Source organism: Spinacia oleracea, chromosome 1, assembly GCF_020520425.1.
Source record: "Spinacia oleracea cultivar Varoflay chromosome 1, BTI_SOV_V1, whole genome shotgun sequence".
Lineage (NCBI taxonomy): Eukaryota > Viridiplantae > Streptophyta > Magnoliopsida > Caryophyllales > Amaranthaceae > Spinacia > Spinacia oleracea.
The window spans coordinates 129,038,506-129,064,400 of record NC_079487.1 but is presented as its reverse complement, the minus strand read 5'-3'; the positions used below and the strand labels follow the sequence as shown (position 1 = coordinate 129,064,400).

Sequence of the window (25,895 nt, the reverse complement as noted above, 5' to 3'; positions counted from 1 at the left end):
ATTACAAATGGGGGCGGGGGATTCGAACCTGAGACCTATTGTACACAGGCACTTAGTCTTAACCACTAGGCCAAGACATCATTGGTATTATGGTTCATTTGTTAAAAGCTCGTTTATTAAGGCTCGTCTGTTAATAGCTCGACTCGGATAGAACTTGAACTTAAACAAGCTACTCGTGAGCTAAGCTCGAACAAACTTAAATGAGCTTAGCTCAAACAGGAAAAATGAAAGCTCGGTTAAGCTCGGTTCGAGCTCGAACTCGAAAATTTGTTTTCAAGCTTAACTCGAACAACCAAATACTCGCCTCGACTCGGCTCGTTGACATCCTACAAAAACTTGTCCTCTTTTCCCCAGGTATGAATTGCTCTAATTTGATATTTTCAGTTTTATGACGAAAATGTCACTTTATCAAAGCTGAATGTCTGGTACCCGAATCGATACAACTGATTAATTGAGTACTCGATACGTAATAACACTAAAATTGATATTAATAAATCAAATGTACAAGTTCGGCTAAGCCGGAAAGATGGATCGAGTTTCCCCTAGCCATCAGACGTTCAACAGGCAGTCTCGCGATCGGGCGAATTTTGAGTATAAAGCTCCCCTAGCGAGTCAAAAATTGACCGAATCCTCCTATAATTGATGATGTTGCGAAATTAAGAAGCTACTGAAATATATTTCGCGGAAAACCAGCTATATCCGATCTTCCGCTTTGAATGGCGCGACTCTTTTCATTTCTGCGCCGGCATTTGAGTTATCTCCTCTTTTCTTTCAATCGGGGGCCTCTTCTACTTCCATTTCTATTTAGGAAACCGGAAATTCTTGAACGCGCAGGTATGGGTGATTGTAAACCTGCAGCTAGAGGAGTTTGTTTCCCCGACGAGGCGAAGACCCGGGTCCTTACTTTCAAATATTCGCGAAAGCGAAGTTTTTGGGTTTAATCGCATTTCTCGTCTCTCGCTCTGATCTGGTGTCGTCGGATTAGGAGGTGCGTCGCCTTTTAACAGTCAAAAATGCCGAAAAACCAAAAAAGATGCTGATATAATATGGGGTCTCCCCCCTAGCGGGATCAAAAAAGCTACTTCTAGGAAGACTAAAGAGTAAAGACTCAAAAGTCAGGTACAATGAGCAGGTCTGGTTGTGCTGGTCATTTGGGGAAGCAGTCGAGATGCGAGTCAAGCAGGAGTTTTGGTACAGCAGGTTTGTTTATGCACGATCCCAGGGAGCAGGTTCGGGTATCCAAATGTTCAGATCTGATACTGGTACCCCAAAAGTTAGAATTTAAAATTTAATTAATCAAATATAATTTCCACCAGTAAATACCACCATTAACCCATTATTTTTTAGGATTATTCTTGCGTGAACCTGTTACTGTGGATCCAAAGCCAACAATTTATTCTAACACCCATTTTCTATACATAGTGACATTTATGGTTCACATAGTGACTATAACAAATTAAACACCTTTTTTTTTTTGTATAGTATTTTTTTTTGACGGGGTATGTATAGTAATTAATAACCATTTTTGAATCAAAGTAACCCTATGTTTTTTAAGAGAATCGTGACTTAAAATCACATTATCAAGCACAACATGTACTTATAACGACATCAATTTGACACTTTTTCATAATAATTCTAATAAACCCATCAAAATAAATTATAAATCAAATTGTTGACTTTTTTTAAGCATCCACAATAAATTTAATGTGGACCAGATCTATTTAAGAATTAGTAGATTTTCTACTATGTTTTCTAGTAAAATTACTATTTACTCAAATTATAAAGTTGTTAGGAAACAATTTAGGTTTTTAGGTTTTCGACAAAAAATATTTTAGAAAAAAGAAGAAAATGTTTATCAAATCATTTTTGAGAACCCATTATTTTTAAAATTATATTCGTAATGTTACCACATAATCATATTTTAGGAACGGGTATCCAACCAATTCGGTAGCCCTATCAACTCGGGTACGCAAATTCTTAGATCGGATATCTGAAAGAGGTTCGAATTTTTGGGTTATTTTACTCGCCCTCACTTTATGCATGTGAATTCTCCGTGAAGTCCATTAAACCATTGAAAACTCTACGATTAGAAACGAGTCGAGATCAGTTTTGCTAGGTTCCGATATCTTGATCTTGAATCCCGATTCACCTAAAAAAACTCACGAGACCCCATGGGCCCCAACTTCAAACCCGCATCTGTTGCTATTTCATTCCCTTACTCATTCAGGAAGAACTCCTGTTATCTATCATCCTCTTTCACTCAACTTCTAAAATCTTAAAAACTTATAAACTTCTAAAATTTGTTATTGAATTACGAATTCAAGCAAACTTCATGCTGTTCTCACAAATCGCCAGTACAACAGTCGGCATAATTATATCGATGATTTGAAAATTTCTTCGACAATCGTAAAATCAATCGCCTACTACTGGAAAATCTTGAAGAAATTAAATTGAAGAAGCGAATGAAGGAGTAGAATATCTTCGGAAATGCTCAAAATGTAATATATTTGATTTAATTTTTTCAATTCCATTGATTTGTTTGGTAGCTGTTGAGTATGAAAGTCGAAATTTTGATGAATTTCAATAATTATTTAATCAATTTGAAATTACTGAAGCAGGTTGAATGAAGAAGAGGTCGCCATTGCAGCAATTAAGCAAGCTTTGAAAGCGCTTCGACAGCGGCATTTGGCGGAAGAAGGTGCTCATGCTCCGGCGATCACCGCTATAGCTAGACCTCTTATCTACCAGGTCAAACAATTCATTACTTGAGGAATTTTTGTCTTTTATTTTAGGGTTTTGGTTTATTTGAAACTAATGTTAATGAATTTTCTGACAAGAAAAACCATTAAATCAAGATAATGGCCTTGTTTGGCGATTCGTATTGGCGGTTAGCTGGTTCAATTGGCTTGTTTGACACTTTGACTAACTTGTGCAGCTACCAGTCAATTGGTAGGATTTGCTGTTTGTAGAGATATTGTGTAAAATTGGTAGTATACTTGGATTAAATAATCATTTGATTTATGAGAAAGCGGATAATCAAAGAGAATAAGCTGCTCCAATTAGCTTTTACTAGTATATTCTTAGTTTTTAGCGGATGGAAATATCATTTAGCCCTGGATATTTGATTTGATCACATTATTACGCCAAAGGCCCCCAAAAAGCTAGATAGAACTTAAGTCTCCAACTTGGGTTTTGATATGGAAATTTAGTAGCAGGTGCTTATGTTGTTTAAAGATTCAACTTGATTGAAGTGACGAAGGAAGGAAATTGACTTTCGAGATGAATGATAGGGAACTTAAGGCTATTTTCTATACACTTTAATCTCCCATGTGAATGAAGAAGCTTCTTCTGATGAATCACTAATCCACTCAGAACTCAGAAGAGCTTCCTTTAGTCCACTATGCAGGTATATTTCCTATTAGGTTGTGAACCCCTTATGACCCTAGGCTTTCTTCTTTTTCTTCATCCTCATACTCTTTACAACTCGGAATGCAACTTCTTTCTAGTGCTGGCCTTCGCATTAGAACTTCTCCCACTGGTTGTGGTATTTTTCTTACTTAACTGGCGTAATTACTTACATTCAACTGTGATACCATAAACCAGAAAGAAGGCTTCTATTTCGAGGAAGTGCCTATGTATAATCATATGATACCTTATAAACAATTTTTATGCAATGAAGCGCATAAATAAATTATTCATAGAATCATTGGGCTTTAATGTCCTTCACATTTCACTGTTTTCATATTCATACTTTTAAAGTAAATGTAAAAAAATCCATAAAAAAAGTAATGCTATTTTACCTGGTTTTTTCATGGCTGTGGTGAATCAAACCTTATTCTTCCACTTCTAACTTCTTTTCCCGGGGAGGGGCGGGAGGAGGGGGGAGGGATATACTGGTCCTTGAGTTGGGACCTAATTCAACGAGATATGTTTTAGATTAATATGTTTCCGTAAGTGACCATATTTCTTTGCAAAGTCATCTTTAGTGTGGTAACTACTGCAAAAATAAGTGAGTAAAAGGCCACTACAGTGGGTCGTGTTTGGTTATTATATTGTTTCAGCTCTATTTGCAGGTTTTTCATGCATGTCTCCTGCAATTTCATTTCTTTGGAACATGTGACTGAATGATTGTGTTCTATTCTTTAAGGGCTCAGAATGGAAAGATAAAGCTGAAAAACTGGAGCTTGAACTTCAGCAATGTTACAAAGCTCAATCTCGACTATCTGAGCAGCTTGTGGTTGAAGTTGCTGAGGGTCGGACGGCCAAAGCTTTGATTCAAGAGAAAGAGACTGCTGTAGCTAACTTGGAAAAGGAGGTTACTCAGCTGAGGTTAGCCTCGTGTGCTTCCCACCATGATTTTTTGGCATTTTAATTCCGAATTTCCTGTACTTCATATGGATACTGAATCAGTGTTTTACATAATGCTTTAGCGATGAGCTCTCGGAGTTTAAGAAAAATTTAGATGAGAAAAGTAAGGGTGTAGAATTGCTGACAAGTGAGAATCAAGAGCTGAAAAGACAACTTGATGAGATGACTATGAAAGCGAAAAATGCAGAAGCTGAGAATAAGATGTTGATTGATCGTTGGATGCTTCAGAAAATGCAAGACGCTGAGCGTCTCAATGAGGTATTTCATGTGTCTTTGCTATAAAAGGGAATGCATTGAATTTGTCTTTGATAGATCACTAGAAGAGTAGAGCCAACTTTACCTATGTTTTGTAACCTATATTGCTTTCTGTTTAACTAACTTCCGTTCTGACAAATAGAACTGTCAGACTGACATTTACAATAATGTCCTTGTTTTTTCTAAGGGGAGATTTATTGATGACGAAGGAGGTTGGGCTTCCCACGGTCACCAATTTTTTTTAAAAAAATATATACACCTTTTGGGGAATAGAGCGAGGAGAGAGATAGAGATAGAGAAGGAGAAACCCACATCTTCTGGCCCCTCAGGGGTTTATCATTTAAATTTTTTCGGCGATTAAGGGATTCTAAGCCCATATATAACCAACTATCATTTCTTAAATTGATTCATTGCCATCTAGGCTCTTATTTTCTTTTACAGATGCAGTATTATTGTTTTTCTATTCCTTTTCGTGGTTGGTAAGAAGTCTTAAATATTTTTTCTTTTCATTGATTGAGTCTTAATTCCTGATATTCATCTCTTTGAATCCTTTTATTAAGACGGAAAAAAAAGGAGATAACGAGAATTCTTTTTTTCCTTTTAAACTCGAAGAGTGTCTCACACTTGTGGATTGCAAAACAATGGGATTACGTGGATATTTACCTTTCTTCTTTCTCCCTATAAAATGTCCAATCCTTGTGTTCTTTTGGAAGTTTAAACTAGCTTGAAGGTGATACTAGTAAGAACTTGAAAAGTATAGGTTATGCATGAACATGTGATGGCCTTCTAGGTCCTTGGTATTCCATGAGTTTATTCTTCATCTGATGGTAAAGAATATTCATGAGTTCGAAGAGCCGTAGAGAGTGAGAAGATTCTTTTGTTTCATTGTTTCGCAGGGGTAGATTGTTGAGATCATATTGTAATGAACAAGTTGCACAGATCCCATCTGTCAAGTTGTTAATGAATAGTACAGGTCATGCTCACGTGCGGGTGATTTTTCCCCGGGAATGGGAGGGAGATTGTTTGTGGATGGGGTGAGGATAGGACCTTTGAAAGATCATAATCAACTGCTTGAAGCTTCTGAAAGTACTATATTATGACATCATTTTAGGGTAATTCTCTTAATGAAGTTGTGCCCAGTTCATTTGAGATTATCCTTGTAGAGTACTACCTTCCCTGAAAGTAGATGGTGTGGATGTGTGGTTCATCAAGTTGAGAAGTTGCTGAATACTTTTCAAAGTCAACCATATACTCCCTCAATCCCTAAAAGATAGCCCCAAATGTTTTTATTCACCTTATTAAGAATTGAGTATACTCAAAAGCAAATAGGTAGGTAGATTTGTCTTTTAATTAGATTAAATAATAGTGTGTGAGGAGAGACATGTGGGCAAACCAAAGAAGGCATGGGGCAAACAAATAGGGACATCCGTTTATAGTATATGGGGCAATCTTTTAGGGACGGAGAGAGTATCTTGCAGAAATAGGACCCATATTCATGATGATGACCGTGTTTCTGTATTGTTTAACTGCAATTTGTTGTGCACCCACCTGACTACCCTAAGCCTCCTATAATCCTATTCACAATGTGTATGTTTGGTTACGTGACAAGGGCATAATGGGGAAGGCAATTGATTCTGTCAGAAGTTATTTGTGCCTTTCCTTGAGCAAGAAATTGATGGGAGTGATATTCAGTGCACTGGGTAAGTTAGTTATTTAGTGAAAAGGCGATATAAGCAAGAGGCAGTATAAATAGGGGAAAGGGTGTGAGAGAAAAGGCATCCAGAAAATATTGTATTTTCTCTGTTTCTATGGTTATACTGGTGATTTAATCCTCTTCTTTCCTTAATTCTCATTTTCATTTTCTTCTTTATCTGCAATTAAAATCCACAAATTACATCATTATGTAACACAAACCCGGTCAATTCATCTCTACTGGGTGTAGTGAAAAAGCTTCACTTGTGATTGGAATCAACAAAATTTTATATAATCTGTTTAAGGCTTAGTTACAATAATGGTTTACTATTCTTTTTTACTTTGTGTATATAAAAAAAATACGGTAGTTGTCTTTTTAATAAGTGAATTAATGCAAAGTTTTACAGCTTAGTTGCAGTCAGTGGATGGGTTTGACTGCCATGTCTGTTTATGTCTCGCATTCTTCTTTCAAATTGTCGCCTTGTACGACAAGGCTTGATGCTGTTAAAAGTTAAAACCAGTAGTCTACATAGTTATCTGAATACCATGTTTATAGTTACAGCAGCTTTTTGCTTCTAGGAAATACCCACACAGTTCTTTAAAAAAGTTTTCTACCTGAGTTTGTAAAAGCATCATTAAAACCGTATAGCCATTTTCTTCTTTCTCACATGTGTTGTCGTGTTGAAGCACAAGCACATATAAGTGCTAGAGAAGCTGATTTTTCATGGATCATTTTTCTTACAAACTGGGTCAATTGGAACTTATTTTTACTTTATTCTTAAGTTGTGTCGTTGAACTTGAAACCGTTACTATGAACTTTTTAGCGTTCTTTGTACTCTGTTTGCTAAGAAAGGAGTCAAGGACCACATGTGATGAAGTGAACCTTTTTCATGTACGGAGTAGTAAGTAATGAAATCCTGAAACTAAAAACTTAAATTGTTTTTATTCCCTCATAAAAAAAAATGAGTTTTACCTGTCCATGTTTGGGGATCAAATTGAAAAAAGCTTATTTAGTTTATTGAAATGATATTACGTAGGGACTGGGCCATACTGTATTCCTTTAAGTTTTCGTGAACTCCCATAGTGCCCTTTGTGGATAGTGGATACCAGCAGTTGGTGGTTTTTAAGAAGGCGAACATATATGCAGCCTTTGACCACCAAGACTATAAGTTTCTTCAATTTTGGATGGCTTATTCTAATTGTCTTGCCTGGCCCTTGTTAGAGCTCCTCTTATTCCACATGCTGTTTGTTAATGTACGTGGCCATTATATTGGACAATTTGTTTGTGAAAACGTATGTATTTCCAAAAAGGACGCACTTAAAAGCAGGTCAAGTTGTACTTTGTTGAATTTGACTTTGGAGTAACCCCTATTTTGGCTAGTCCAGGGGCAACAGTTCATGGTCATTATGGAGAAATCATTTATGAGGGGGATACATTAGTTACATTTATATAAGAAATATTGAACGGAAGATCTCACAAAGTGGAACAAGTGTCCGAAGTTCGTTCAGTTGATTTAGTGTCATTGAATAGAGAAAAGAGGAGCTACCGTGAGTTGCGCTCACGCGCAGCGAAAAGCTAATAACAGAGGAATCACACTAGTTAGGCCTTCAGAGCTCATAGTAGGCGAACTCACTTATGCAGCTGGAAATGATCCTGCTTTGGGACAATCATGGAGACTGAGGAGGATTTGGGCAGATCTTCCTTCTGAGGGAAGGGCTTTCAAGATGGTTGGAACAATTGTACAACAAGAATTCTTGGAAGTTCTTGGGGATTCTTAATTGGGGTTGAGCTGAGCTGACTGCATGTCTGTAGCGTGTTGTATTTCCCTAATCAGACATGCGTAGTTTTTATCTTTCATTAATGGAATATTTTGTAGTGAGTATAGGCTATGGAGCTGGGGCCTTTGATCAAACCCTTTGTAACTTTGTCTATCATCTCTTTCTCATGAACCGTATCATCGCTGTTGAAAATTCTAGGTAAAGACTTCAGCGGTGCCGGTTCCTATTGATTTCTCAGTTTATTTTGTGAAATTTGGAGCTAGGCATGATTCATGGAGTTCAATATGGAAGGAATGAAAAGTTTGCCTAAACACATAAGTAACGGCATGGATTGAACCCGCCTTTGGTGTTTCACAATCCACTGCCTTGATCCACTTGGCTACGTCCGTCCTTACCCCCGAACGGGTTTTAGTCATCACCTCTATATTAGTAATTTCTTTCTCGGAATAAGTTTTGAATAATCTCTATTAACTTTCTAACGTCTCGTATGTGACTGAGTAGAATTTTAATTAACCTCCATCCTGAGGGATCATATCGTATAGTAGCAGTTCACTGAATTTCAGAACCTAACTGTTTGGAAGATGAAACCAGTATCCCCCAAACATGAACCCCCTCCCCCAGGCCAAATAGAGAAAAGGAAATTCTTTCAAAGAGATTTATACGTGTAGGACGGAGAATTCCAAATCAAAATTATGGAGAGTTTCAAGTTATGTAGGTAACTCCATAACTGTGTACTGTCAAGTTTTAAGTTAACTAGGTAACTCCATAAATATACTGAATGTATACTTGCTGTCATTGCCAACTTCTTAGTTCCTATGTCTTGTTGCCATTCTTAAATTTATTTTCAGAGATTCTATCTTCTAATCATTGTGATTCAGGCAAATTCTCTTTATGAAGACATGCTTGAACAACTCAAGTCCAGCAGCATACAACAAATTGCTCGGCAACAAGTTGATGGTGTGGTTCGTCAATGTGAGGAAGGTGCGGAGTTTTATGTGGAATCAACGGTTCCTACAACTTGCAACAATAGAATACATGCTCATGATGGTGGATGTGCTTCCATATTGTTTGAATACAATTCCAGCAAATTGATTACTGGAGGGCAGGACCGTTCTATTAAGATGTGGGATACAAGCACGGGATCATTAAGTCACACTCTTTATGGTTGCTTGGGTTCTGTTCTGGATCTCACTATCACAAATGATAATAAAACTGTAATAGCAGCTAGTAGCTCAAATAACTTATATGTTTGGGATGTCAGCTCGGGCCGAATCCGACATACACTTACAGGACATACTGATAAAGTCTGTGCAGTAGATGTGAGTAAAGTATCCAATCGACATGTTGTCAGTGCAGCATATGATCGAACAATAAAAGCTTGGGATTTGCAGAAAGGTTATTGCACTAACACAATCATTTTCCCAAGCAATTGCAATGCAGTTTGTTTCAGCATGGATGGAAGAACAATATGCTCAGGTCATGTTGATGGCAATCTCCGGCTTTGGGATATACAAACAGGAAAGCTTCTCAGTGAGGTTGCTGCTCATTCTCTTGCTGTGACATCAATCTCTTTGTCTCAAAATGGAAACACGATTTTGACAAGTGGGAGAGATAATGTGCATAATCTGTTTGATATGAGAACACTTGAAGTTTACGGCACATTGAGGGCGAGTGGAAACAGAGTGGCATCTAACTGGAGCAGATCCTGTATTAGTGCAGATGACAATTATGTTGCTGCTGGATCTGCTGATGGATCTGTACATATTTGGTCAATACAGAAGGGAGATATAGTTAGCACTCTTAAGGAACATGGATCATCTGTTTTGTGCTGTGCTTGGAGTGGTCTCGGAAAGCCTTTGGCGACTTCTGACAAGAATGGAGTTATTTGCACTTGGATCTGATACATTTTACGGCAGCTTGTCACTTTTATTATCACATTATAGTTGTTCTTGTAGGTGATTCTTAATCGTTTCATCTGAAGCTGATTGGGTTGCTTAAAAGTGTTACGTTGCCACGGGAAATAATATGGTTTGTTCTCTAACAATGTACAGTTAATTTCTTTTCCCTGTGAAATGATATGGGTTTTTAATTTTTATCCTGCAGGAATTTCTTTTCCCTTTGAAATGATATGGGGTTTTATCCTGCAGGCTGCAATGTACAGTTATTCATCATTTCCCTGTTCTGTTTTTTGGTGTTACAGTGTATATGGTGTTGACTGTTAAAAGATCATACGACTCATATCTAGCTGTGGCCTTAGAAATAGACTTGGTTATTGGAAAGTCTATAAGTAAAAGATCATACGACTCATATCTAGCTGTGGCCTTACAAATAGACTTGGTTATTGGGTGGGTGGGTCGGGTCAGGGTCGGTGCGGGTCAACAGCGGGTTGGGTAATGAAAGGCTCAATTTTAGCTGCGGGTCAATAATGGGTCGCGGGTCAATAGTGGGTGGTAAATAAACAGACATGGTAAAAAAAAAAAAGGAGAGACGTATGTGAATACAAGTGAATACGAAGCTATTCATATACTTCCTCCGTCTTTTAATACTCGCAACGTTTGTTAGTTTCACGCATGCCAATGCACAACTTTGATCAGTTATATCTTAAATTCTCTTTATGCAAAAATTATAAAAAGTTAATATTTTGAAAATACACATTGAGACGAATCTAACAAGATCCCACATGACTATGTTTTATCTTATATAAAAAGCACTAAGAATAGTCAAAGTAGATTATATGAATAGTGGCAAAAGTCCAAACGTTGCGAGTATTAAAAGACGGAGGAAGTATTTTTTTAATATCATATATACGAGTAACTATTTTAGTTTTTAAAATTGTTGTGCTATAAGTATGGCTAACCCTGTCCAATAAATGTCATGTCCAATAAGAGCCCTACCTGATTGAACCATATAAACTTGACCCAAATCCTATACCCATTGGATTATCATGTTTAATAATCAGGTCTACCTTGAAAGGATGGCAGCTAGACCTGTCAAACGGGTCGGTTGGGTCGGATTGTAAAAAATTATTTTCGGGTTCGGGTTAGATCGGGTCGGTCACTTTCGGGTTCGGGTTTACAAATGCTTGTTCAAGACCCAGAACTTTCGGGTTCGGGTCGACCCAACGGGTTGAGAGATTTTAAAATGCGCATTATATTTTCATTAATTTAGGTGATAAATATACAAAATATGGGCACAAATTAACAAATTTTCCTACATAAGTTTATATTTAGTCAAATTCAACCATAAAATGGCGTATAGTTCAAATTAAAATCATATTACACACAATAATAGTAAAAACAGCGTGTTTATTATGCTTAAATTTTCTCATAATCGCATTTATTACTATAAATACAACGATTTTCAATCGGTCGGGTCCAAAACGGGTTCGGTCGGGTTTTGACCCATTACTTTTCGGGTTGCTCGGGTTCGGATAAAATCGGGTTACGGGTCACAAAATCTTGTTCAGGACCCAGTATTTTCGGGTCGGGTTCGGGTCGGTTTTCGGGTCGGGTCGATTTTTGACAGGTCTAATGGCAGCTGGTATAATTTCGTGAATTCCGCTCATACCCGTTCCATAGGAGAGGCCCGAGCGGGCAGGGGTATAATTTTGGTGTGCAATATTACAGTAGTAGTGTTTTACACGTCCATGCAAACCCTGATAATAGTGATCATGTGTCCTGATTTAACCTTCAAGGCAAAGATTAAACCTTTTCGGTTATGAAAGTTTACACCATGATGCTATCACGTTTTAAAAGTTGAAATGTTTAAAATTAGCATAGCATGTACACCCACTTGGTTGGCAAAACCTTCCAATGCTCACATAGCCATACTTTAAATAATGCTCAAATAATTAGGGTTAGCAAACATTTAGTACCTTAATATGCATCTGCCTCATCATACATGTTTAGTCAAATGTGGGAACACTTAACTTAAACGCAGCAACATCCCGGATATTATGAATTTGGCCATATATACTCGTACTGGATCACCCGATTTGATTTACCTAATCTATATTTGACTCGGAACCAACTTTGACTTGAAATGGCCAAGTAATATGATTTTTATTAATTGATTGATTTATCATGTTAAACTAGTTGATAGTAGACTCAGATATGACCTTGTCGAAATAGACTCGGATCAAATGGAATAAAACTCACCTAAAAGACTAAAATCGAACCGACCTAGTCACCTAGATGAAACATGGTCTACTTATTTAACATGATTAGCACCGCTAGGATCAATCAATCAAATCGTTATCATGTGCACATAAATTAGACTAATTAGGTTTACTATACATAGCATGAAAGGCAAGAAAACCTTTTGAATGATCATATTCTTCACCAATAATGATTCTGTTCGGATTCATCTTTAGAACCTAATAACTTTTGCCTCAAGTTCCAATATAAAAATCCATTAAAATAAAAAATAGAAAATATATTTATAATAAGCAAGGTTCAAGTTTCAGTCAATTCATTCTCAGAATTTCAGTTGAAGAAGTCATTACCACCCAACACACTACGCTAACTAGCTAATTAGTAGCTTGCTTCTACAAGCAATACCATCATGTTCACAAGGTCGGTTTTTTATTGATAATTAGTCATGAGATTATTTTGGATTAGTGATTGTTAATCAAATTAAAACTCCATGATAACAACCTTCCATGGCAATTAATTGATTAATAGTTGGATACTTTAGACGATTTCATACATGTTGATTACTAGTATTTCAAAAAGTAGAAGGTGCTTCAAAAATACACCGGATATGATAACACTTTTTCGATCCTTACTATTATAAGTTTATAACTTCCTTTTTTCTGTTTCTTTGCGCCATTATAGTTGTTTAGCCAATAACATTGGTGGAGATCCCGTCAATCTTGTGCAAAGTCACAAGTAAACTAAGGTTTAGGAGGGTTTATTAGCTCAACTTCAGTTAAATTATTATTAGGTGGCTTGAAGCTTTCTAGAAATTTTTTATTTTTTATTTTAAGATCCGATAATTTCCTATTAATTTTTAGAAGGTAAGATGAAAGATTCAAATATGTTACAAAGTACGTGTATTAACTAATCAATTTATTAACCAATTGTCTGTTGATTCAGTAGTGATTGACTGATTGGGGCTAAACTTGATAGGGAGGATCCGTGTTTGATACCCCGCAACAACAACAGGGAAGAGACTGAAACCTATCCACCCATAACTCGCCCCAAATCCGAATTAGCCCTAAGGGTGAACCGGGTGCTATTGTGCTAACACCAAAAAAAAATAAAAAAACTAATCAATTTATTAAAATGGTTGATGAGTAGTCTGTGGAAATTATTCGATTGTAATATATATTTTCAAGGATGTTTTAATTTCATAAGAAGGAAGAGGACAATTGCTGTTGCAAATGAGTGACAGACATTTGCAAAACAAACCTTAGCAAAATCAAAAATTGGTCGTCATTCATCCCACATTTTCTCACACATCCCAATAAACTCACGTATCTGAATTCACTTTAACCCATTCCCACACCATAGAATTGAAGTACGACGTACAACTTTGAGAAATAACAAACAAAATTAACGAATTTTACATGTTGAACTACCAAGTTGTATGGCTAACCGCTTAATAATCGTCATTCCGTAACAATAAAAGGTTTACTTCTTATGTGTAAGCACAACTTAACAATTTGAATAAAAAAACAACTTAATACTCCATGTGCATATAGAAGTGGTATATAGGTTATGTCGTGTTAGTTTTGGGTTTGTAAAAACGGTTGCTGTTACTGATCATTGACATGAACAAACCGACCTCTAATTGCACAATGACACTGCACAACTTATTTGAGATTAAATAGTTTAGCTGGTTAGTCTTTCATCAAACCATCTCACACTTACTTATTTGTTAGACTAATTAAGATCATGGTCAGTGGTAGATTGACATAACATGTTGTCAGAACGTCTAAAACTTTAATTAACTGTCAGACTATACTCCTTAGTATTGTAATAACCTAAATGCCTAGTTGGATACCACTATACGAGGTGAATAACTAGCATGTGGTTTAGTCCAATTTACTAACTGTCAAACATTCTTTCACAAGAATTTGTATTAACTTGTTTATTTTTTTTAACCAGATTTGTCATGTTGTTATCTCAACTGAAGATTGTATAACTCTCAAAATTTAAAGGAAAACGGAGATACTATTAGTACGAAATATTAAATCATATACTCCATTAGAAATATTAATAGTTAAAATTATACATTTGTAATTAAGTATGTTACCCAAACTGTAAAAAAAATCAAGAAAATCGAAGGATTATGTGAATTCCTAGAACTTTGTAGGAAATTCAATTTGTTCCCAATAAAGAAATAACAAATCACGTACACAAACCTAAAATAGCAAAGGTGATCTCTCTTGCTAAGTTGTAGTTACCTCTAAGGCACATTCATCAGTTTTAATAATTGATCACCCTTTTGGCTTCTTTCTCCAAACACTCATCTATAAATACCTCCTCTCTTCTCCTTACTGAATCCATCAACACATTCATACACTTCTCCATACAACACAAGTAAACTAGAATTTCCCAAACAAAATCAAACCAAAAAACATAAAAAAACCAATTATGGGTTACAAAATCAACTACATTTTGCTTGCATCCTTGGCCTTGGCAATGGTCATCGGCCTCTCTGAGGGGTTCGATTTCCATGAGAAGGAAATAGAGTCCGAAGATAGTTTATGGGACTTATACGAGAGATGGCGTAGCCACCATACAGTATCGAGGAGCCTCGATGACAAACAGAAGAAGTTCAATGTGTTTAAGGCGAATGTAAAGCATGTTCATGCAGTAAATAAGATGGATAAGCCTTACAAGCTTAAGTTGAACAAGTTTGCTGATATGACAACCCATGAGTTTCGGACTCACTTTGCTGGGTCGAAGATCAGCCACCATCGGATGCTCCATGGCGAGAAGACAAGCACCACCGGAAGTTTCATGTATGAAGATGCTGATAATGTCCCTCCTTCCGTTGATTGGAGGAAGAAGGGTGCTGTTACTCCTATTAAGAACCAAGGCCAATGTGGTAAGTACAGGGTTAATTACTTGTTCATTCTGTTCTGCCATTAATCAACTAAAATATTGCTAATTAAGGCAATACTTGTAAGCTAATTATGAACTTCCATTCTTCTTGGATTTCCCAAGCTTCGAACTACTTTAAAATCTGAGGAGTCAGTCTCCCATGAGACCGCCTTATACATAAAACCGCTGATGTCAGTATCAAGAAAAACATAAGCATATGAATTAGAATAAAAACTATAACTATTTGATTAAAAAGTACAACTATTTATACATAAGACCGTCTTACATAAGTTTTTGTAAAATCTGAGATGAGTTCATCAAGAAAATGACAGTTTAAACTTTTCCTACATGCTCCTTCATTTGCTGTTATATGTAACTGTGTACAGGAAGTTGCTGGGCGTTTTCCACAGTCGCATCAGTTGAGGGTATAAACCAAATAAAAACAGGGAAGCTAGTTTCCTTGTCTGAACAAGAGCTTGTTGACTGTGACAACACCCAGAACCAAGGATGCAACGGCGGTCTCATGGATTTGGCATTCGATTTTATCAAGCAAAAGGGTGGACTTACCACTGAAGAAAACTACCCTTACCAAGCTGAAGATGGTAAATGTGATAACTTGAAGGTATATTAATTACTCCATACTTTTCAACCTTCATTCTTGTACTCAAATGATCCATCATAATAACCTGCAAAATTCAATAATAATGTTAAAAATGTTGCAGTTGAATGCTCCAAAAGTATCAATTGACGGGCATGAAGACGTACCAGCAAATGATGAAGGCGCTTTACTCAAAGCTCTTGCTAACCAACCAATTGCTGTGGCCATTGATGCTGGTAGTCAAGATATGCAGTTCTATTCAGAGGTAACAAAATAATCATAAGTATGAACAAATTAAGTTGCGAAATCTACAGAAATTGATGCTAACTTTTCTTCAATGATGATGATTAAAAACAAAAAACAGGGGGTGTTCAGTGGTGAATGTGGGACAGAATTGAATCATGGTGTCGCGGCTGTAGGCTATGGAAGTACCCTTGATGGTACCAAGTACTGGATTGTAAAGAATTCGTGGGGAGAAGAATGGGGCGAGAAGGGTTACATAAGGATGAAGCGTGGTATCTCTGCTAAAGAGGGATTGTGTGGGATTGCGATGGAGGCCTCGTATCCTATTAAGAACTCTTCCAATAATCCTTCATCTTCTGATGATGGATTCTCCGGCAAGGATGAACTCTAAACCAGTTTCAGACATGTTTAGTTTCTGCACTTAATGGCATTAGTAACTTTAATTTTACATTTCAATTGTTGGCTGCAGTCTAATAGCCTATTTTAAAGGCAATGAAATAAAATGCTGATTATCATCATGATATCTCAGTAGTAGTATGCTTCAATTTGAAGAACAGAATGAAAGATTACCAAGAACGAAAAATACAATTGTTATGAATTTACTCATCAGGATTCAGGATACATGTAAATAGATTTCATGCTATAATCAGTCTTTGCTTAACAAGAAATCTCAACTATACTGCTCAGTTTATTATCCACTCAACAAGATACAATTTGTTGAGCTCGGTCATAAGATTTAAAGATCAAACATATGAATACAAGTTTCAAGATAGAAACCGTATCTGGTATCAGCCATAGCATTTGATGGGATCAGTGCACCCCTTTGCAGCGGACTGTCCATCACCGAAACGGCCACCCTTAGCCAGATACTGCTGGTGGTATTCCTCTGCCCGGTAAAATCTCTTAGCTGGTAGAATCTCAGTTACAATATTCCTGTTTTTGAGCTCCAACTGCTTGGCTTCCTTCGATTCCTGAGCTAGACGTGCTTGAGTCTCATTGTAGTAGTATATCCCTGATCGATACTGAGTTCCTACATCACCAGCCTAACACCACAAAAGAAAGGTGTCATCAGCAACAGATTTAGGAAAAAGTCGGAATAAAAAAGAGCGCTGAGATATCAATTCGTTCAACAGTGTTTTCTTCTCTTCTCCACAACACTGGATATTGACAATTTGACAGTACTCTGTATACATATATGCTCTTCTATAATCATAGTTACTGAAATCCCACTCACATTTAGAGTCTTAGAACAAAGGAATGTTCTCAAAATTGCATAATTATTTCTTCCACAATACTGGATAGAAAATACTCCATGAGTCCATGTATGTAACAGCTATAACTACGTGTACTCAATGCAGTTTAGAGCACAGAGCACCTTAAGAATCAAGCTCAATACGAAACCAACTATACTAGTTGGGCCATAAAAATAAAAATAAAATATACGAAGTAAAAAGAAACCAACTATACTAGTCAAGTTTTTAATTTTAACCCATGTTGAAAAGTATCAGGTTTGACCCAATAGAAGCCTGAAAATATGACACCAGAACACCTCCTGTTAGACCCCAGAAAAAGAGCTTGGAATTTCCTCAAAGTTTCTAGGTTTGTCTATGATCAATGATATGTTACTTAACCCATGTTGCAAAGTATCAGGTTTGACCCAATAAAAGCTTGAAAATATGACACAGAACACTTCCCATTAGACACCATAAAAGGAGCTTGGAATTTCCTCAAAGTTTCTAGGTTTGTCTATGATCAATGATATGTTACTAGCAAATATCTGTTCTAAAGTTCAACTATCATAGTTACTAAACTGAATCCGAGTTCAATTTCAGAGTCATAGAGCAAGGATATCTCATAAACTCACATTATTCTTCCCTCCACAACTCAGGATTTTGACGATACTCCATGCAAAACTACATAAAAGAAAAAAGTTGCAAAAACAATTCTGAAACAAGCACGGATTATAGCTTTAGCACAACTTTGACGTTGTTCTAAGTTCTTGCATATATAATTGAATGTTTGCACCTTCTAATATCAAGATAACAGTATACTACCTTGATTCCTACAATTCATTGGTCGCAACTAGCAAGAGCAGATGCACTGATGCATACAGTGATACAACTTGAATTCAACACCTATAACCTGGTAATATTCCCGCCAAGGCAAGGATAGGATATACCCATAAATACGCAACCTTGCCTCTAAGAATGTAAACTGCAAATGCCTTTAAAATAGACAATGCCCAAGACTCATAACTGCAAACTACATTGAGGGAAAAGAAAGGGAGGGGGAAGTGAGCTCCATTTTTCCTCCAAATATCTCCAATTTTGAGGAGGGATGTGTGCAAACTACTAGTGTATCAGACTGCAGCATCTACCACAGGAAAAAGGCAAGATGTTTAGACTCCCCCTCCAAATCATTTGCCAAATTTACTCCTCCTTTAAATTCTGTAACTCACCAAACCAGGGAAACAATTTACTTAGAATTATGTGTTTATTGACATTTCATTATGCAGGCATACAATGACAACTTGCCATCCTCTTCCTACAGTTTATAAATCCAAATGAGCTCCATGACAATCTTCTATTCAACATATTGTTTCATTTTGCATTTCAGTTCTACATCCAAAATTACCCTTTCAAACTGGACCCCTCATACTTCTATAAGCAGCAAACGGCACTGACGTAGACGTGACTCGAAGGCCTATCACACTACCACCCCCCAAGGCTTTTAACCAAATCCAATCAAATTGCATCTTCATGCATCAAAAACTAAAAAGTACTGTAATCATATCATACTCTAATAGAAAAATTCAATCATACTAAAAACAAATTACAGGAAAATGATAACTCAAACTATCGAATATTAATAAGAAGCTAAATCGAATATTAATAACTCAAATTATCGAACATTAATAAGAAGCTAAACCGAATATTAATAACTAAAATTATCGCGGATTTTGAGTATAAATCAAACACTAATAACAACCAATTATCACCGATTTTGTCATACAATCCTTAATATCGCGGATTTTGAGCATAAATCAAACATTAAAAACACCAATTAGCGAATTTTATCAGGCAATTCTTAACTGATTGTGGATACAATTAACGTATTCAATGCCTCTAAATACATCATACCTGACGGTTGAGGGTGGTAGGATCATGGCGGGACCAAAAGAGATCAAGAAGGTTAGTAAAGGGGCAAACATTAGGGTCAAAATGAACCCGAACCACTTCAACATGGTTTGTATTTCCGGCGCAAATAAGCTTGTAATTCGGGTCAGGATGATGACCCTGAGAATACCCAACTTCAGTTTTGACAACACCTTCAATCCTCTGGAAAGCTAGCTCCACACCCCAGAAACACCCGGCTCCGAATTGTGCAAGTTCCAAACCTGGTTGGTCCGGGCTGTCAGAATCTGGGTCCATTGCTGGGTTGTTGGTTTCGGGGTTTGCCATTTTTGGTGTGGGATTTGTGAATGGTTCAAGGGTTAGCGAGAGTGAAGGTAAGGTAGATTTTGGATTTTCTATTAATAAAAATAAATATAAATAGAATTTGATGAAGTCAATAAAGTTGAATTCTCGAATATAGTTGACCGACACCGGCATATACGAAGAAATAGAATATCCCTCCGTCCCAGAATACTCGACCCGGTTTGACCGGCACAGAGTTTAAGGGACTTGAATTGACTTATTTAATTTAATAGGTAGTAGTTGATAGTGGGGTATTATTTTAACGTAGTTAGTGGGAAATGTGTAAAGGGGTGGGGTTGGAGAGAGTAGGGGTTGAATTTTATATTATTTTTTGTATGGAGTAGGGGGTAGGTGGGTTAATAGGGGTGGAGTGAGAAATAATATAATATTGTTAGAATATTTCCATTTTTAGAAACAGGTCAAGTATTAAGGGACGGTCCGATAAGGAAAACAGGTCAAGTATTCCGGGACGGAGGGAGTAAAGATTACCAATACGGAGTACGGGGTGTTTCTCTGTTTCCCTCTACTGTTCGCCTGTTCGGAGGTGAAATGGTGATGTCACTGATGTGTTGTGTAATTGTGTTGGACCTAATGGTTACACACATACACACGTTATAAGTTATAATTATAGATATGACTAATTATTAATACACGTTATTAATCTAAATTAACCGGCTTTTAAATTCATAAAATAAAAAAACATATTCCGTAGTGTTTGTTGTGGTAACACTAAAACCTATACCAATCTTGATAAAAACGCTTAAATAAAGATAGTTTTACATGCTTCTATTAATCTATTAACATGGTGTTACTAAAACATTCTAAAGTTGTCAACTTTTGGAAGACTTCAATAACAGTTGCATCTACTGCCAAAAAAAAATAAAAAACACTTGAATCAAGTTTTTGTATTAATTTCACGTGCATATAATAAGTGTTAAGTTTGTTTTGTAGAGGTATATTAGCGCAATTATGAATTTCAAGGTATACAGTCACCATATGTCCTTGAGATAAGTGCTCAAATGATGAACTCTGCTCATTCTATAATATCTATTCCCTCCGTCTCTTTTTATTTTTTACGTATTCCATTTTGGGTGTCTTATTTTGTTCTTTACATTTCTTTTTATATTATCACATAATACATTAATATTCTATCAGAATTTGTGCCTAAATATTATTTGAACCAATTAAATCCATTGGACATTAAATATTTCTCATTTTCCCAATGTCAGATTTTTGATAAAAGTGAAAACATTATAAATTAACGTAATTTTCTTGTTTAAATAAAAAAAAGTAGAGTAATTCTAATGCAAATTAATTAATCATTAAAACGCGTGTAAAATACCAAACGTAAAAAACAAAAAGAGACGGAGGGAGTACTTATTTTGAAAATGAGCAAATATATCCTTTGGATGCACGGCGAAGGTGCTTCCACCCAATTCAAACACTAGCAAATGCTTTGTATATTTTACTTGTAACGGTGTTTTTTTTTTATTATTCCTTTAGGCTTAAGATCTTAATAGTCTCATTCTTAAATAAAGTTGATAAATTGGGAGAAATTTCTATAAACAACAAAGGAAATCTCATATTTAGCTTTCTCATTTACATGAACAACCGAATTCCACGTTGTCTACAACTCTCCTCTAATAATCTCTCCAAACTAAACTAGACTTTACTAATAGTGTAATATACAACCACCACCCAAGTTTCCATTGAGGGTACATGGTTCTTTTCCCTCGAGAGGAGGGTTTCCTAAAGCTTATACTCCGTATGAAACAAAATATACCCACGCACCCAAAAAACAACTTACAACTAGAGACTCGACTCTATATACATAACCCTGAAATGCATCATTTGCGGACACTAGCTTATAACAGACACTTATTAAGGTTGTAGACTTTGAAGGCAGGGAAGTGTATGCTGCATTTCTCTCTTTTCTTGTGGTTTACAGTCTTTAGACCGAGACAACGAAGATATTGTTTTGGCCGAAACAACCTTCCTCACCAATAGCCTCCACTTAGCATCATCTCCTTTCTTCTCTTGTTGCATCTTCAACTTGAATTGTCTGTCCAAAGTTGTCAATAATATCAACGTCATGATCAATAATAGTGAAATGAAATGTTTTCTATCATTGTAATCCGTATGAAAATCCACCCATCAACAAATTATGATATAGATTCCCCTTTGATAACGAGTTTTTGAGCATGAAACTCGAGGGAAACATAATCTCATCAAAGATATGGCACACATGGTCAGATATAAATGTAATGCAACTACCAATAATACTTGATAATAAATACTCATAATATTAATCCCTAATCACTCTTGTTCCTCGCACGTCTTAATATCAACTTTCCTGCCTACTATTGCGTTTAACCCCTACCTATTCACATATGTATGCTTAGTTGCTTACAAGACTCCGATCTAATTAATTAAAATTCATACTCTTGTTTTTAAATACTTTTTGTTGTAATATGAATTTTTAAAATCGATACAAATTTTGTTCCTAAATTCATACCCTTGTTTCTAATAAAAATCCAATTCATTGTTAAAGTTCAACCGGGAGGATCGGGAGGCACACTTGGAACATTGAATGTATACAAGTTGAATTGAGGTACTCATAAAAGTGATAAGTTCCCTGATTATTGAAAGGTTGAAAAACTTTAGACACCCAAAGAAGGCAAAAGATGAATGATCAACAAGCCAACAACTAATGTGATAATCAGCCTTCCCCAGTTATAATAATCTTGCAAAAAAACAATATGCTTTGAATAGGCCCCATTCCCAGCATATGTGCGTATGGTAAGGTAGTTAACAAATGGGTATTAAGGTGGGGAGAAATTATTTTGATTAGGTCCTAGTATTGCGGAAAACAGGACAAAGTGAAGTTGTCAATCCAATTTTGGCCCTTTAATACAGAGGATTGTCCTACGTGATCACAACTTTAGGGAGTTGAAAGATACACCCAAAAAGGCTGAAATTTTATAACCAATAATTAAAGGATAAAACGGCCTGATCTTTTTGTTGTTAGAGGGACACTTCTAGTTCTGGCGATTGGTAGACCACTCGCCGAAAGCTCATTCAAATGAATGGTAAGGCAAGGAAAGCTAAAAGGAAACGTAAAGCACGTTCACAAAGTACGTACGGGGTTAGATCTGAGTCATTGTCAGCTAACTTAGTTGGTACAGAAAAAATATTTGAATCCGTGGTATACTGGTATCCAAGACCTAAGATTGAACTCCTTAAACCATTGATTTTCATGATTGAGTATTAGCAAGTAGCAACAAACAAAAACAACCAAATCTAGCATTGTGGCAACTCTATGATCACAAAAAACATAAAATATCTAAGCAAAAAAGGACAAGACAAAAATTAAACTAAGGTATAAGCTCACCTGCAAAGAGGAACTCTGCAACTGCTAGGTTGTTCACACATGGAGGCGTGAAGCTTAAGGAGCTGCCACATCCTCTTGCATCTGGAACACCCACCATTGACCCTCTTCTTGCACGTGGCAAAATGTTTGATCAAAAGCTGGAGACCTTGACACGTGGAGAATCTTTTGCAAGGCTCCTTCTTCTTAGAGGGTTCCATGTCGTAGGGCCCCACAGCAGTGCACCCTTCTGTGCATATGTGAACTAGACAATCCATTGCCTCGCTTAGCTGTATGTACAGGTTTTGTTCTTCCTTGTGCTTCTTTGTCCTCTTCTTTCTCTGCAATTTTCCAAAATTGTTTAAGATAATCATCAATTTACATTCAAGCTCATCTGATAAATGCAAATGAGTAGAACAAATGGTGTAAAAGCTTTACGGATTACCTTCTAGAAATAAACAAATTAAGGCATAGATCAAAATCATCATCAATACTACACAACCATCAAATTTGACATGAAACCTACACAATTGACTAGTCCTAGGTGTTTAAAGTTGAAATACTTTTTCTAGCAAAAAACGCAATTTATTTCTTCCACATACTTGTAAGTTGTAAAGCAATGCAATCATCTAACAAAATTGACCACTTACCAAGTTCATTCCAAACAAGTTTAATGCCTGAAATATCTTGGTCTAGTAAAACGAAAAAAACCTTGGATTTTATTGGTTAAAATGGTTAGGCCTTGTTCTTTTTCGTTTATTTTTCTTTGAATTAACATCAGATATTTTCTTGAAAACAAAAAACATAATCATTAGTAAAATAAAACTGGATGATTAAAACACTTGTAGAGAATATGGAATTACCAATTCATATTCCTCGATGAACTGTAAAATCTCAAGCTCCAACCAAGGATCGTGCTTTTGAAGAAATCTATAACCCTCAGTCTTCTCAACAGACTTATACTTATTTGCAGCAAACTTCATTCCCTTAAGATAAAGATCCGGTGCATCGCACAATCTAGCTAATTGAAGTACATCTATAACATTCTCAACAATTAGCCCTCGATCAGCTAATCCTTTGCTACATTTCTTCTTCAGTTTTGGTACCGCATAAACATGGGAAAGAGCTAGCAGATGGATTCCATACTTGTCCATCTCTTCGTCCGTGCACCTGATCACAAACATTTATCAAACACACCATTAGTTTAATCGAGAAATTAATTACAAGATGTAACGGAAATTAAAGGAAGGTAAAAATAAAAAAAGAAAAATAACATTACAAAAAATGGTAAATTAACGCAGTACAGTTTGGCCTAGTTTACAAAAATTAGGTAGCGAATTTTATTCTCGTATATTAACGCAGTACAGTTTGGCCTAGTTTACAGCTGGGAGTGTTTGCTTTGGGGTAAAATATTTTCCCTGTGAAAATCCCTTGTAAACAATTTTCCTCCATTTTGAAAGGGAGGAAACCAATTTTCGTCCTTTCCTTCCCATCATTCCTTGCTCATCTATTCTCATTTTCCTATGAGTTTCTAACAAGAAGCCAAATAAAACTAGTTTGGAATTATGTTTTTCTTGGAAAAATATTTTCTACGAAAAATTATTTTCACTGAAAACATTTTCAAACAAACCAAATATGCGCCGGTGGAACTATGTTATGAATTTACGATGTGTCTATCGGTCTAGTAGCCATATAATTCCATATGTCCTTTATCCTATTTTTCTACCGCAAAATCTGAGCCTCAATTGGTATGTATGAATGTGGATGATTCATTACCTAAATCGATTACGATGATAATTTTAATTGACAAATTCGAGTTGCTCCGTACAATTTTACATAATTTCTTTTAGAATATACAGAAATTCAAAAAAAAAAAAAAAAAATCAAATGAGAAATTAAACCAATACCAAAAAAAACGGATGTGCTAATTTTTGAATGTCCACATTGAAACATAACAAAAAGGCATGCTATATTAAATTATTTACAAGGAAATGGCATTATATTGAGATAACAACAAAATTAGTCGTCGTGAAATGTAAATAATGGTTAAAATGGAAAACTAATTGAGGAACTAAAGATGCTAATTGTAAAACAGTGCATTAAAAACGTGTGTTAGTTGAAGTGTCGCAACTAATTTGAATCCACAAAAGTATTCTTGCTTGAATTATATTGGATGAGGAATCTAACCGGTAAGAGTAAAGGAATCGCACAAAGACGGAGACAGCGTCACAAGGAACCCCTAGAATCGGAATCGCTTTCTCCCCGGTTTTCCGATTCCTTCTTGGCCTATTCACCATCTTCTCCACCACCGGCGACGCCATCGCCTTCATAAAACACACACAAATTCTCTCTCAATAATAAATTCAAGAAAAATTGAAAAATAAAAAACATCTCAATTACGAAAATCAGTACTACTATACCAGAATGTGGGAATGAGCAGGAATGCGAAGGCCGCCGGAGGTAATAACATGGATATCAGGCTCAGGGAGGTGTCTGATGAGTTTACAGGAGTAATTAGAAGTGTCTTGAGATTTCCCGGTGAACTCGTCGGCGAAGTTGGTGGGACACATGGTGGCGGCGGTGGTTGGTTTGATCTGGTTGAGTTTTTTGTGGCGAGTGTTTTTCTTTTTGAGAAAGTGTTGACGATGCGAGGAAGATTGGAGGGAAAGGAGAGTTTGTGTACTGGAATTTATAGACAAGTAGGAGAGAGGAAATGAAGGGGTGGATTGTATTTACACGCGTTATTTTGTGCGCGTGGTATCACATACAGATGAAATATGGTGGGGACAGGGAGTTGGGAGGTGGCATAGCTAGGGGAGGGATTATCTGGCCTTTTTTATTTTTATTATTTATTCTTCAAAATAAATTTGACAACAAAATTGAAATGGAAACCCCAAAAAAAAAAGTTGTTCATTTTTGTTGGAATTATAATACGTGCTCCGCAATAGGCGATAAGGAGTATATAGCACCACGTGTTATATTCGAAGTATAGAGTTGGCAAAAACTGACTGATATATCAAGTTAATGCGCTTGATATTTTCTCATATTTACGTAGTATTTTTTTA

General features: G+C 36.2%; 4 protein-coding genes across 5 annotated transcripts; 2 read left to right on the top strand and 2 right to left on the bottom strand.

Annotated features, from left to right (window-relative positions):
- The first annotated feature begins 2,119 nt into the window (after positions 1-2,119).
- LOC110794565 (autophagy-related protein 16) lies at positions 2,120-10,196 on the top strand. Of its 2 annotated transcripts, none has more exons than XM_021999543.2 (5): positions 2,120-2,498; positions 2,616-2,748; positions 4,148-4,329; positions 4,431-4,626; positions 8,973-10,196. In XM_021999543.2, exons 1-5 carry the CDS (start codon positions 2,488-2,490, stop codon positions 9,993-9,995), a joined length of 1,545 nt encoding a protein of 514 aa, XP_021855235.2. In that variant the 5' UTR covers positions 2,120-2,487; the 3' UTR covers positions 9,996-10,196. The 2 variants fall into 2 exon arrangements, with proteins under 2 accessions (XP_021855235.2, XP_021855236.2); XM_021999544.2 differs by having other exon boundaries at positions 2,122-2,498; positions 2,619-2,748.
- A 4,399-nt stretch (positions 10,197-14,595) lies between these two features.
- Positions 14,596-16,508, top strand: LOC110794563 (vignain-like). Its single transcript, XM_021999541.2, has 4 exons — positions 14,596-15,150; positions 15,533-15,768; positions 15,869-16,009; positions 16,109-16,508. Exons 1-4 carry the CDS (start codon positions 14,694-14,696, stop codon positions 16,376-16,378), a joined length of 1,104 nt encoding a protein of 367 aa, XP_021855233.2. The 5' UTR covers positions 14,596-14,693; the 3' UTR covers positions 16,379-16,508.
- A 45-nt stretch (positions 16,509-16,553) lies between these two features.
- Positions 16,554-19,518, bottom strand: LOC110794564 (peptide methionine sulfoxide reductase-like). Its single transcript, XM_021999542.2, has 2 exons — positions 19,128-19,518; positions 16,554-17,030 (listed from the first exon to the last, which is right to left on the bottom strand). Exons 1-2 carry the CDS (start codon positions 19,446-19,448, stop codon positions 16,776-16,778), a joined length of 576 nt encoding a protein of 191 aa, XP_021855234.1. The 5' UTR covers positions 19,449-19,518; the 3' UTR covers positions 16,554-16,775.
- Positions 19,519-21,019: 1,501 nt separating this feature from the next.
- LOC110794562 (BTB/POZ and TAZ domain-containing protein 1) lies at positions 21,020-25,499 on the bottom strand. The gene is made up of 5 exons (XM_021999540.2): positions 25,251-25,499; positions 25,018-25,154; positions 23,694-24,000; positions 22,855-23,171; positions 21,020-21,525 (listed from the first exon to the last, which is right to left on the bottom strand). The coding sequence occupies exons 1-5, from the start codon at positions 25,398-25,400 to the stop codon at positions 21,345-21,347; spliced, it is 1,092 nt and encodes a 363-aa protein (XP_021855232.1). The 5' UTR covers positions 25,401-25,499; the 3' UTR covers positions 21,020-21,344.
- Positions 25,500-25,895: the final 396 nt, after the last annotated feature.